A 13009-nucleotide genomic window follows, 5' to 3' on the forward strand; every position below is an offset into this window, starting at 1 on the left:
GGCTATTCTAACAGGCGTGAGGTAATACCTCATTATGGTATGACTTTAGTGAATAAATAAAACCAGCCTGTCACCAGAAGGTGAAAACCCTGGGGCCGAATAAGAGCAGTCTGTCTTGCTTTCTGTCTCCTTTGCCTAGGAAGAAAGATGATAGGAAAACCAGGCAAAGCTTCTGATACCTAAATTTCAGGTGGTGAGAAGGGAGCTCACTGCCTTGCCTCATCTGTTTCCATTCCAGAAATGTGTGGCAGCAGCAGAGGAGGCTTTAGCTTTAGTTTGTTTGACTGGTCACAAAGCAGTTTACACAGATTAGTAGACAATTTTGACTAGTGTTGCATTATACATGGGCACAAAATTAGTTTTCACATTGCAGGATGTGTTGCATGTAAGCAGGGGATAGACTCGATATTTGAAGTATGCTATTGTGTTCTTATTTTTCAGTTAAATCCAGATGTGAATGTTTTCCAGAGGAAATTTGTCAATGAAGTAAGAAGATGTGAAGAAATGGATCGGAAGCTTCGTATGTGCAATTTGGTCTTGTATAATATTCAGAGTGAATCATTTTACCCAAATTAGAGCCATTAATCCTCCCAATAAAGGTTTCTGAGAAAGGAAACATTAAGGTCTTGAGGGTTAGGTGCTAATGAATGGTTGAATACTTTTTTCATTCGTTACCCACAACATTCCTTCAAGATAGCTGTTATCCTCATTTAATGACTGAGGAGCCTAAAGGTCAGAGAGCTGTGACTTCCTTGATATGCCCACAAACATAAGTGGTCATGATGGAATAAGTATTTGAAACTGGGTCATTCTGTTTGCTCCAAATTCATGATCCTGACCTCTTTCAAGCTGATAGATAAATTGGTCTCTTTTTTTTTTTTTTTTTTTTTTTTTTTTTTTTTTTTTTCTCTTTTTGAGAAAGGGTCCCCCTTTTGCCCCAGCTGTCCCGGAACTCACTATATAGACCAGGCTGGCCTTGAACTCACAGAGATCTGCCTGCCTCTGCCTCCCAAGTGCTGGGATTAGTGTGCGCCACCACGCCTGGCCCGGTCCCTATTTTTTTAAAAAAATATTTTATTTATTATTTTCATTTTATGTGTATGAGTGTATTGCCTGCATGTATGTGAATGCACCCGTGTTGTGCAATGCCTCGGAAGTCAGCAGAGGGAGTGGGATTCTCTTGGAACTGGAGTTAAGAACGGTTCATAGCCACCATGTGGGTGCTGGGAATAGAACCCGGGTCCTCTGCAAGAGCAGTCAGTGCTCTTAACCACTGAGCCATTGTTCCAGCCCTATTTTTAAAAAGCCAGTAGTTATCACTGAAACACTTTCTTTTTTGGTGTTTTGGGTTCTTTTTTTTTTTGGTCTTTTTGAGACAGGATCTTCCTGTAGACCCAGCTGTCCTGGAACTCACTATGTAGATCAGGCTGGCCTTGAACTCATAGACATCTGCCTGCCTCTGCCTCCCAAGTGCTGGGACTACAGGCGTGCGCCACCAATGCCCAGCTTTGTTTTGGGTTGCTTTATACTTGATTTTGACTCTTCATACTTAGAAATGAACTGTTTCCAAATTTAGTGATTTCTGTTGATTTTGCATTGTTTCACTTGTGTTATGTGTCAAATATTCTCTTATACTACACTCCCCTAGAACTTTAATCAACAGTATACCTGCGTGGGGAGCTGCCTCTCTTGAGGGAGCAAGTTACATGGCGTGGGGAGGTAAAGTGGCTACAAGCCAGCCTTAAAACTGGAAGAAATTCAGACATGGTTGTGTACACCAGTAATCACAGGGAAAGACAAGTAGAGTATCAGGAGTTCAAGGCCATCCTCAGTTACATAGCAAGTTGGAGGTCAGCCTGGACTACGTGAGACTCTGTCTCAAAACAGGCCAGGTATGGTGGTGCGTGCCTTTAATCCTAGCAGTCTGGAGGCAGAGGCAGGCAGATGTCTGAGTTTGAGGCCAGGGTCTTTGGGATAGCTTTTAGAGAGTGAGATGCAAGAAGAGTGTGAGAAAGAAGAATTTGGACAAAAATGGCGGTGCTTCTTTTGTACACAAGTTTTTTCCTAGGATGAAGCTCTTTCTAGGCAGGTTTTAGATTTTTTATTGTTTTTTCCTCAAATAATGGGAATTCCAGGCATGAATAGTACATGTGACTCCTCTGACTCTTATCTTTTTAGGATTTGTTGAGAAAGAGATAAGAAAAGCTAACATCCCAATTATGGATACTGGTGAGAACCCCGAGGTGCCCTTCCCCCGAGACATGATTGACTTAGAGGTAAGCACATCTGAGAAAGGCAGACACATTGCTTTTTAGCTAAATGCAGGTGCTACTTTTCTGAGTGGGTTAAATAATTCTTACCAACTTTGTAAGCATTGTCTTTTATTATAGGCTTTTTCTAGGTGGGGCTAAAGTAAACTCCCTCTTTTGTATATCAAACAATGTTTCAGACAGAGTTAATATATGATAATATGCTACTAAATCAATGCTTATTGGCTTACTGAACCCTTTCATAAGCTAAATGCATAGCTAGTAGGTTTTTTGATATTTTATGTATCTGAACTCCCTCAAGAAACTTACTGAGGACAGGTATGGTGTCTCACGCCTTTAATTCCAGCATTTGGGAGGCAGAGGCAAGTGGATCTCTGTGAGCTCAAGGCTAGCCTGGTCTACACAGTGAGTTCCAGGTCAGCCAAGGCTACATGGGATACCTGTCTCAAAAGAAAGAAACTTATTGAGTATACAACAGAATCTGTAGACAAATAGACTAATTAAAGCAAAAAACTTTTTTAGAATAGCTCTAGTAAAATCACAGTATTTTGCTAATGTATCTGATCTGTTAACATGGCAACAGTTCTGGATAAATTCAGTTATTGTCTTTCAGAGTAAGCTTAATTTTGTTTCTTTTTCTTTTATTTTTTTTTCTGGTCTTTTTGAGACAGGATCCCCCTATAGCCCTAGCCAGCCTGAAACTTACTATGTAGACCAGGCTGGCCTCAAACTTAGAGAGCTCTTCCTGCCTCTGCTAGGATTAAAGGCGTGGGCCACCACACCTGGCCCAGAGTAACCTTAGTTGGAATTAATAGTTTCCTTTTTTCATTCCAGGCCAATTTTGAGAAGATTGAAAATGAACTGAAGGAAATCAACACAAACCAGGAAGCTCTGAAGAGGAATTTCCTGGAACTGACTGAGTTAAAGTTTATACTTCGCAAAACTCAGCAGTTTTTTGATGAGGTCAGACTATTGTTTCTTTTAGTATTTGAGCAGCTGATACCTACACAAATGGGCCATATTTCTATTCCAGTAACTGTTTTAATTTGCTAATTGGAGCAATACCATGTTTGCACCCTGCTTTGGTTGAAGAATGCCAGATTGTGTTCCATTTTTCATGCAATGCACAGTCAGCCATGGTTTTCTGTATTTTCACATTTTCTGCAAATTTTCATCTCAAGATGTGGGAAAGGAGCCCTAAAGTTGATACATAAATATAGTTAGTTGAAATTTTTGTATGATACTTATATTTATGTGTTTTGAGGTAAGTGTTATTAAGGTGATTTAAGTGTTATGAGGTTAGGTTAAAAATTGAAGAAACAAAGCCAGGCGTGGTGGCGCATGCCTTTAATCCCAACACTCTGGAGGTAGAGGCAGGTGGATCTCTGTGAGTTCAAGGCCAGCCTGGTCTACATAGTGAGTTTCAGGACAGCTGGGGCTACAGGGAGACCCTGTCTCAAAAAGACCACCAACAACAACAAAAAAGTTGAAGAAACAAATACCTGGTTATATACAAAATGATAGTGAAGATTCACTCTCCAAACCTTTTGTCATCAAATTATTATTTTATTCTTTGTGTTCACTTTCCAACCTTTGGGAACATTCTTCAGCACTTCAGATAGCATGCCACACTGATTTTTTTCAAGAGTTGCTCATTGTGTTGTATGGAAATACTGGTATGATGCTTATTTGAATTCTCACATAAACACTACCTTGTTACTTATATAAGGAAAAAGTTGGTAAGTTCCTGAGTTAAATATAAAGGTACTTGGTCTGGAGAGATGGCTCAGTGGTTAAGAGCACTTATTACTCTTCCAGATGACACAGCACCCACAATAGACAGCTCACAACTGCCCATAACTCCAGCTTCAGGGAAGCCAGCACTCTCTTCAGGCCTCTGCAGGCACCCCCACACATGTATCGTACACATACACAGATATTCACATGCACATAAAATAAAATAAATAAAATTACTAAGTTGCCAAACAACAGCTTTCTAAGGAGACCCTCTTGAAAGGAGTTAGTGTCAGGTTTGCAGAAGGCTCCCTTCTCCTGATTAAACTTAGAAAGGATTATTAACTTCCAGCCTGGGTGTGGTTTTTCTGATGACCTAAAATATTGATAGCTCTTTTTGACAGGTAACTTTGCCACCAACTTAAAAACATTAGACACCTCCTTTGCTTGACAAACAAACACCTTAACAAAGCTTTTAAATATAAAAGACCCATTTCAGTTAGTGCCTGAATGTCCCCAGTTCTATTTTTATCTGTATGTCCTGGAAAAAGATCAGTTCTCCATAGTTCTTGAGGTTGGAGAAGGGGCTTTCAAAATAGCAGCAACAGCCTCACCTTGGAACTTGTAAGAAATACAAAATTATCGGTCCTCACCACAGACCTAATAAGTCAGGAACCCTGGGACCAGGTCCAGACAGTTATTTTAACAAGACCAATTTGAGGCATGCTACTTTGAAAACCACCATCTAGAGAAAATCTGCTGAGGGAATGATACATTCCTCAGTAACCATGGATTTGACTCAGACCTGTTAATTAAAAGGATCTGTGGAGGTAAGGGATTGGGACCACCTCACATGCATTTAACTGCCTAGTCCTCTGGAGAGTGAGAATCTGGTTACATATCAATAGAGGTTTAGTGTGACTCTTCAGTTTGTTCACCAAGTTGAGAATTTTTAGACTAATCCCTTAATAGCATTGCTTTAGAAGATGTGAGACAGTGTGAAGAACTCTTTCCAAGTGTTTAAGGTCTTTTGCAAAAGGCATAGTCACTTATGCCATATGGTTCCACTGAATGTGGAATCCCAGGATGCTCACTGCCTAATATGAATGTATTCTTTTCTTTTTTTATTTTTATTTTATGTGTAAAAGTATATTGCCTGCATGTATGTAAGTGCACCTGTGTCGTGCAATGCCGCGGAGGTTAGAAGAGGGCTTCATATTCCCCTGAAACTGGAGTTAAGGACGGTTCGTAGCTGCCATGTGGGTGCTGGGAATCAAACCTGGGTCCTCTTAACCGCTGAGCCATCTCTCCAGCCCCATGAATGTATTCTTATTTGTTACACCCTCAAACACATAATGAAAACTTACTCTTTATGAGGTACAAGTTATGTAAGACCTAGTCCCTATGTTCAAAGACCATGTTGTTTAGTTATAACAAGAAACCCGTGAACACAGTGCTCCTTGTACTCAACAGATGTGTGCTTTCCTATGTGTGTCCAAGCTCTGCCCACAATTCCAGTGTATACCTGCCCTCACGGTCAAAGCTCAGTTATTTTTAGCATCATGTATGGCTTCTTTTACATTGATCCTGTCCTTATATGGGGACAGGATCTCCCTGTGTAGCTCAGGCTAGCTTTGAACTTGAGATCCTCCTGATTGATAGTACAAAGACAGCCTGGGCTATAGAGTGAGGCTGTCTAAACCCCCCCCCCGCCCCGCCACCAAAAAAAAGTTCAGCAAAAATAAGGGGAACCGCTTGGAAAGATGATTTGCTACTTAAAAATTATACTTTAGAAACTGGATGTGATGATGTATGCTATGATCCCAGCATTTTGGAGACAGAGACAGGAGGACCAGGAGTTCACAGTCAGCCTCAGGTTCATAGAGAGTTTGAGGCCAGCTTGGGCTACATGAGACCCTATCTCAAAAAACATAAAAGAAGCTAAAGGATTAGGAATTTATTTTGTGATTACCAAGTCTAAACATTAAGCGCCAGCCCTGAGAAGACAGCCCCCACTTCTTTATGACCTTCATGCCCTATCCATGGTGACCTGTTTTCTCTTTTATAAACTTTCCTCCTAAACTCCCAAATTCTTAGAGCATAAGGCCTTGGCTGTGGGAGCTTCTCCCACTGCTTTTTTGATCAGTCAGTGCCCTTTCATTTCAAGCACCCACACAGCAGTACAGAAAGTCTGGCCAGAACCACTGTGCTTTATCTCTCCACATACAGTCAGCACCTTGCGCACCTTTGCCTGTTTCATAGTCTCACAGGCCCCTTCCCCTAGACCTTGCCCTTGCGGCTGCCAAATAGCAATTGCAGATGTTATTGCCCTGATCAGAGATAAGGCCTCACAGCGTGGTCACATGTATACATGCAAATGCACATTTAGGTATCACTAAAAGGTGAGCAAACTTGGGACTTTCAGATGTTGGAAATTCCATTCTTACTGAGATTTTGTACCATGTTTGGAATTGTAATATTTGCAAATGGCCCTAAACACTACTGATTATAAACCTCTCCTCTTTTTTTGGAATTGGGTGGATTCAATCAATAATTCATACTAATCGGTTAGCTGAAAATGGCTAAATCAGAAAATGATGCTTTCCTTATTTAGGCATGCTGGTTGTGACTGGCAAGGTATGCAGAAAGGGAAGCATAAACATATATTGAATATTCTTATGATTTAAGATGATTATCAATCCAACCGAGCCATTTCTTACCCAGAGCATTAAAACGATTTGTTAATGATTATCCTTTTCTCAGTCTTCTTGCTTATGGAGAGCTGTAAGAGCTGGAGAGGTTTCTCTGCATCTTTTACCATAAGAACCATAACATATGAGAACGTACAGAAGACTGGAAAAGTAATGGTTAATGGCATGCAGACCCCTGCCTTCCTTCCTTCTGAGTTTTCCATCTATCTGCTTTCTTTATTTTTCTTTTCCATCTGCATCTCTTTTGGGTGAAGACCTCCAGTGGTGAAATGTAATTTCTTTCTCACGGTAGATAGAAGGTCGAGTATTTATTTTTAGTAATTGGCACAGCTTGTCTGGACGTGCTGTTTATATTTAAATGCTATAGACAGAGCTGAAGTTCCATTCAGCTGTTGCTTTTTTTGGAAAGCATGATTGTCAGTATTATGAATGGGGAAAAGGACAACTCAGAGGGCAGAGCAGATAATTTAGAGACACTGGCAGTGTTGTTACTAGAGAACCCAGGTTGACTGTGATTACATTTTGGCTGCTCAATACATGGTTTTAGATCTTTCTTTAACGGCCCTTAGTGGTTCTGGCCATCCTAGTTTCCCATCAGGCACAATTCTATTTTTTTATTTTAACTCTCCTATCTAAGATATAGTATTCATGTATGAAGTGGTAAAATTAGTGTTTAGTATGTTGATCTTCTGCTTAATTTTACTTCTGCTGTTTTTACCTCAGAGAACCCCAGATGTAATCTTTGAAGCAGACCAGTTGATAAGTGCTGTTTGCTGTTCTGTCAGTTGTGCCCTTTAGAACACATAGGTTTGCACAGAGTCTGGTGTGTGGGGTTTACTTAAGGAAGGTTCTGAGAACAACATAAGCAAGTTGGAGGGAGTCTTGTGGATAGCATTCAATTTCAGGCATTTCGCCAAAGGATATGCCAAGAGCAAGTTGAAATATAGCCTTTGAATACTTAAAAAAAATTGCTCTCAGGCAGCTGATTTGTTTTTAGATTAAAAAAAAAAAAAAAGAAAAAGCCTTATCCATCCACATACCAGGAAGTAGTAACCAGTGGCCTCATTATCTCATCTTAAACATATTTAATCTTATCACTATATTTCTCTGCCCTTGTGTGCTTTTTGTGTTAAATCAGCCTTGACCTAACTTCCCAAAATAATTACTTTCACTTTTTTTGGCCTTCAGCATTATCTGATTTGCACTTACTTTTCCCTTTTCTTTGTTATATTTATGGTCCATGACCTTACCATATAAGGTAAGCATTAAACTATATAGTTTATATATATAGTACATATGTATAAACTATATGGTTTAATTGACAAGGGTAAGATCAGATTGAAATTTGGAATGAAAATGAGAGACAGTTTTCTCCTGAAGTTTTGTTTTGCTTTTGAATAGGAAGATTGTTCTGGCTTTTTCTAGTCTTTGGTCAGACAAGTAGTGCTTGGATATTAAAGTTGGGGAGATTAGGCAGTGGAGAAGGTGATCAGACTTAGCATTTGAGGGTAACTTCAGACTAAGGGTGTTAGAGAGAGGCAAGGGAATGATAGACAGCTGTGGGAAATCTTTTGCTTTCATTTCATTGTATAAACTGTCCTGGTGGAAGTTGTTTTAAATTTAACCAATTAAGGAGCCCAGGCGCTCTAGATCTGCTGCTTTTTCTCCACTTAACTGGATTCTTGAGCTATGTTCTCTACTGTAAAGCCTATACAAACTTCAGTATTCCTAAATTCCTAGTCAGAAAACACAACATTCAGACATTCAGATGTTTTTTATTTTTCTTTTTTGGTCTTTTTTTTTTTTTTTTTTGAGACAGGGTCTCCCTAGCCCCCACTGACTTGGAACTTACTGTGTAGACCAAGCTGATCTTGAACTCCCATAGATCCATCTGCCTCTGCCTCTGCCTCTGCCTCCTGAATGCTGGGATCAAAGGTGTACAGCACCAAAAGCATTTTTTGCTTTTTCTAACCTTTAGGAGTGCAAGAGGGGGCTGGAGAGATGGCTCAGCAGCTAAGAGCACTGACTGTTCTTGCAGAAGACCCAGGTTTGAATCCCAGCATCCACATGGCAGCTAACAGTTGTCCAACTCCAGTTACAGGGGATCTGATGCCCTCTTCTGTCCTTCACTGGTACTGCATGACGTTGGGTGCACTTACACACGTGTAGGCATAACATTTGTACACATAAAGATTTTAAAAATTTGTTTTTAAAAGTGCAAGGGAGGCTCTGGCCTGGCCAGCTGTTGTGCTGCTCCATTCTAGGAAATGCTCTTCAGAGCCCATGCTTAAGGGCATTTTATCTGTGGCTACAAGGCCTGCAAAACCTAGTTACATGGAGGTGCCGCCATCTCCAGATCATGCTTCTAACCAGGAAGTTCTCGAGACCACCTTCCACATTGTGGCACAGAGGAGTTCTACTTTGTAACAGTCTAGAAATGAAATATTCAGAGTATCTGCAGATCTGCTATTTTTTTCCCTCAAAAAGGAGAACATTTAAGCTTCTTGCCCACACTTACAAGTATTTCCTGGTTTATTCAGGGAAGCAGTAAAGGAAAAGTGACTTCCATCAAGTAACAGCTTATACATGTCATCATCACTCATGTTTCTCTTCTGTTCCTTATGGCTAAAATCATTTCCTCAGATGTTTTACTGGGCGGTTATGCTTTCTTTACCTCGTGTTCGTTTCCTCTTTTCTCTCTTATTATTCTTTTCGTGGGTGTGCTCTATCTTTTGGTGGCTGCTTTTTTTTTCATCATCTTTATTTTCTGAATCCGTCTCCTGGTTCCTCGTTCCCTGCATGCCACTAACTATTTTCATTAGATATTAATTGATTTGTGAATTCAGGCTGAATTGCATCATCAGCAGATGGCGGATCCAGACCTGTTGGAAGAGTCCTCATCACTCTTGGAGCCGAATGAGATGGGAAGAGGCGCACCTTTAAGACTTGGGTAAGTACCGCTTCGGCCTTCGCATACTTAGTGGGACCATGTTCCTCTTTGCTGTTCAAAAGAGCAGTAAGATATGATAGTGCACACATGTAATCCCAGCATTCACAAGGCAGAGGCAGGAAGATCATAAGTTGAGGTCAGCCGAGACTACCTGCTGAAGCCTCACTTTAAATTGTGGACTGCAGATGTAGTGGTAGAGCACTTGCCTAACATGTGCAAGATCCTAGCTTTAATCCCCAACCCCCCCGGGGTGGGGGCGAAGCATGAATCTGGAGATTGATTTATTGCCAGGAGCCACTTTTTTCTGAGCCTATTGAGAGGTTCCTGGGTCTCTTTGGATTCAGTTCCTGAGTTATCTGTCAATTCTTTGTGGAGTCCAGAAGTGAGGTTTGGAGCAAGACTGTGGCAGCCAGCCCTCTTGACATGACAGTATATCGTCACATATGTAGTGCATAATCTTTCCCTGTCCCCTCTCTGTTTCCTGCTTTGTCTTAAAGTCTCCTGTCCCATGACACAGACTGGAGTTCCCAGCCTGACTTTCCTCCCCACAGCTTCGTGGCTGGTGTGATTAACCGGGAGCGCATCCCTACTTTTGAGCGCATGCTTTGGCGAGTGTGCCGAGGGAATGTGTTTCTGCGGCAGGCTGAGATCGAGAACCCCCTGGAGGATCCTGTGACTGTAAGACAAGGACATTGCATCTTGTGGAGTAGGTCTTGTAAAGGGAGCCCAGAGCACAACATGATGTCACCTGAATCCCACCCTGCCTCAGAGGAGCCCCTGCTTGATCTGAGGACTTGAAGGACTGCTCCTCTCCTCTCTAACTTAGCTCCCTCCATGTGTACATTGATGTGTACATGACATGTGCATGTTTTCCAACTTTACCCACACAGGCCTTACTTATTTCTATTGCACTTTCCCCCAGTTATTCTAAACTTTAGCTTTATGTATTTCTCGTTACTAATTTTTACGAAAATTAACTTAAAGCATGGTAATATCTTGCATCAAAATAGGGATTTCTTAAATGTAATCTTTATAAGCTGATAAAACTTTTATGTGGTAAGATTTTACTATCTCCTTGTTTGTCGGGAAAATGTTAGTATAAGTATAGATATTATAAAGATGAGGATGATCTTCCCTATCCAGCCCTTTGGGAAGTAGGAATAGTCTAATATCTTCACATTTGTCACAGTGAGAGATTTCATAGCCTAAACCTACCTGAGCAGGGGGGTCTTGACCTCATGGAAGATCAGTGAACATTCGATGTATTACAGAAATTTCACTTCACTCTGCTATTAATATTATTTAGAAGCCTGGAGTTGACTTTTTGGTTCTAGATTATCTTATGAATATCTTCAATTGGTATTTTCACCCTAAAAGAGAGAGAATTTGGAGACTTCTCAGCTTGGGTAGGTCATGCAGCTCCGTGGCTTTTATCCTTTGTACTGATTAGGAATGTGGTGACGCAGTCCTTTAACCTTGGGGTGCAGCTTTGCTGTCCTCCTGAAGGAAACACCGTCATCTGTAGTCAGGCCTAATGTGGAACCCTTCTCAGGAATGATCAGGCTTCCTCTTGGCAACAGAAAGATTATTTTATCAACAAATCCAGGAAAGGCCAACATGATATCAGTACCAAGCAGCTGCACAGAGAATGGGCTGCAGTTCAGCCTGGAGAATGAGGGATTAAGAGTCCTGAATGTACTCTAGGTGTAAACTTGGTATTTGGGGTTGTCAGCCTTTTTCCCGTCCATAAAGTCTAAATTAGTATATGATTCTTGAGAGTCTACGCCAGCATTCTCCCCAGTGACTTAGTTCCTGTCGTTATGCAACCCCTTTTATCTGGGACTTTCTAAGCCCAAGAACAGACAGACTTCCTTCTTGTTTCCTCTCCTCTTTTTTTCTATTCTGGAAATATACTTCAAGTGGGATTGGAAAATAAGGCTGAAGTGTGCTGGGGGCCGTCCTTTCAGCGTTCAGGCTTCTGTGTGTAAAACAGAAAGATTTTTGTGAATTAGAGGTTACAGAGCAGATGATCCTGAAATGAAGGTTAAGGAATGGATTAAGGGTAAGGGTTAAAGTACAAGACACCTTATCCTTAAAGAATGCCTGCTGTTCTGATATCACCCAGAGTTAGTTGTTCGAGAACTTTTCAGCTAGACCTGGTGGCTCACCCCTGTAATCCCAGTACTCAGGAGTTTGAGGCTAGGATTATTGTAAATTCAAGACTGGTCTAGGCTACATAGTTAGTTCCAGGCTAGCCTGAGCTATAGTTATAGAGTAAGACCCTGTCTCAAAAAAATTCCCCAAAGAAAGGAAGTCTTCATCCATATTGAGAGTTCTGAACTCTTGGTTTTTGCTTCTGGGGCCCAGGGCGACTACGTGCACAAGTCTGTGTTCATCATTTTTTTCCAAGGCGATCAGCTGAAAAACAGAGTCAAGAAAATCTGCGAAGGGTAAGGGAGTTTCCATTGAAGAGGACACAGCCCTGCTGCCCAGCTGCTGACTCTTAGGATTTAGAATAGTGAAGATGGGGACTGGAGAAATGGCTCAGTAGTTAAGAGCACTGGCTGTTCTTACAGAGGACCTGGGTTCAATTCACAGCACCCTCATGAAAGGTAGCAACCTTCTGTAACTGCAATTCCAGGGGATCCAACACCCTCTTCTCTCCTCCCTGGGCATTGTACAACATGGGTACACTTACACACATGCAGGCCAAATACTCATACACATAAAAGTAAATTTAAAAAAATTAAAATAACGCCAGGTGTGGTGGCACAAGCCTTTGATTCCAGCACTCAGGAGGCAGAGGCAGGAGGATCTCTATGAGTTTGAGGCCAGCCTGGTCTACATAGTGAGTTCCAGGCCAGCTGGGGCTACAGGGAGACCCTGCCTCAAAAAGACACACACAAAAAAATTAAAATAAAACAGAATAATGAAACGCAGATCCTTGTTTGTTCTGTTTATGCAGTGAATGCATTATTTAATGACGTGAATATTTTAAATTACTAGAATTTTCCATTTGTTTGTTTTTAAGTATCAGAACCATAATTTGGGGGTTGGGGAGATGACTCAGTAGATAAAGCACTTACTGTCAAGTGTGAAGACTGGAATGTGGGTCACCACAACACACGTAAATACCATGTGGGCATGGCAGCCATGCTTGCTCCCAGTATGCAGGAGGCAGAGATGGGATCTGGAGCAAACTGGCTGACTGGACCAGCTGTAGGGTCAAGCTCTGAGACCCCTGAGAGACCCCACATGATTCAGGGAGAGTGTAAACAAGGAAGACCCCTGGTGCCAACCTTGGGCCTCCACAGGCATGCACACATATGCACATGCACCACTGT

At 41.4% G+C, this 13009-nt stretch overlaps 1 protein-coding gene across 11 annotated transcripts in view; it reads left to right on the top strand.

Annotated features, from left to right (window-relative positions):
* Positions 1-13009, top strand: part of Atp6v0a1 (ATPase H+ transporting V0 subunit a1) — a 70138-nt gene that overhangs the window by 21711 nt on the left and 35418 nt on the right. For 7 of the 11 annotated variants that reach the window (XM_029564582.1, XM_008835299.3, XM_029564589.1 and 4 more), the window contains exons 3-8: positions 442-520; positions 2179-2276; positions 3105-3233; positions 9562-9665; positions 10217-10343; positions 12033-12115. In XM_029564582.1, the coding sequence (XP_029420442.1) occupies positions 442-520; positions 2179-2276; positions 3105-3233; positions 9562-9665; positions 10217-10343; positions 12033-12115 (620 nt within the window). The remainder of the gene's footprint in view (positions 1-441; positions 521-2178; positions 2277-3104; positions 3234-9561; positions 9666-10216; positions 10344-12032; positions 12116-13009) is intronic. The other 4 variants (XM_029564584.1, XM_029564585.1, XM_029564587.1 and 1 more) reach the window with 1 other exon arrangement.

The sequence above is a fragment of the Nannospalax galili genome, unplaced genomic scaffold, assembly GCF_000622305.1.
Source record: "Nannospalax galili isolate Female #2095 unplaced genomic scaffold, S.galili_v1.0 scaffold137, whole genome shotgun sequence".
Lineage (NCBI taxonomy): Eukaryota > Metazoa > Chordata > Mammalia > Rodentia > Spalacidae > Nannospalax > Nannospalax galili.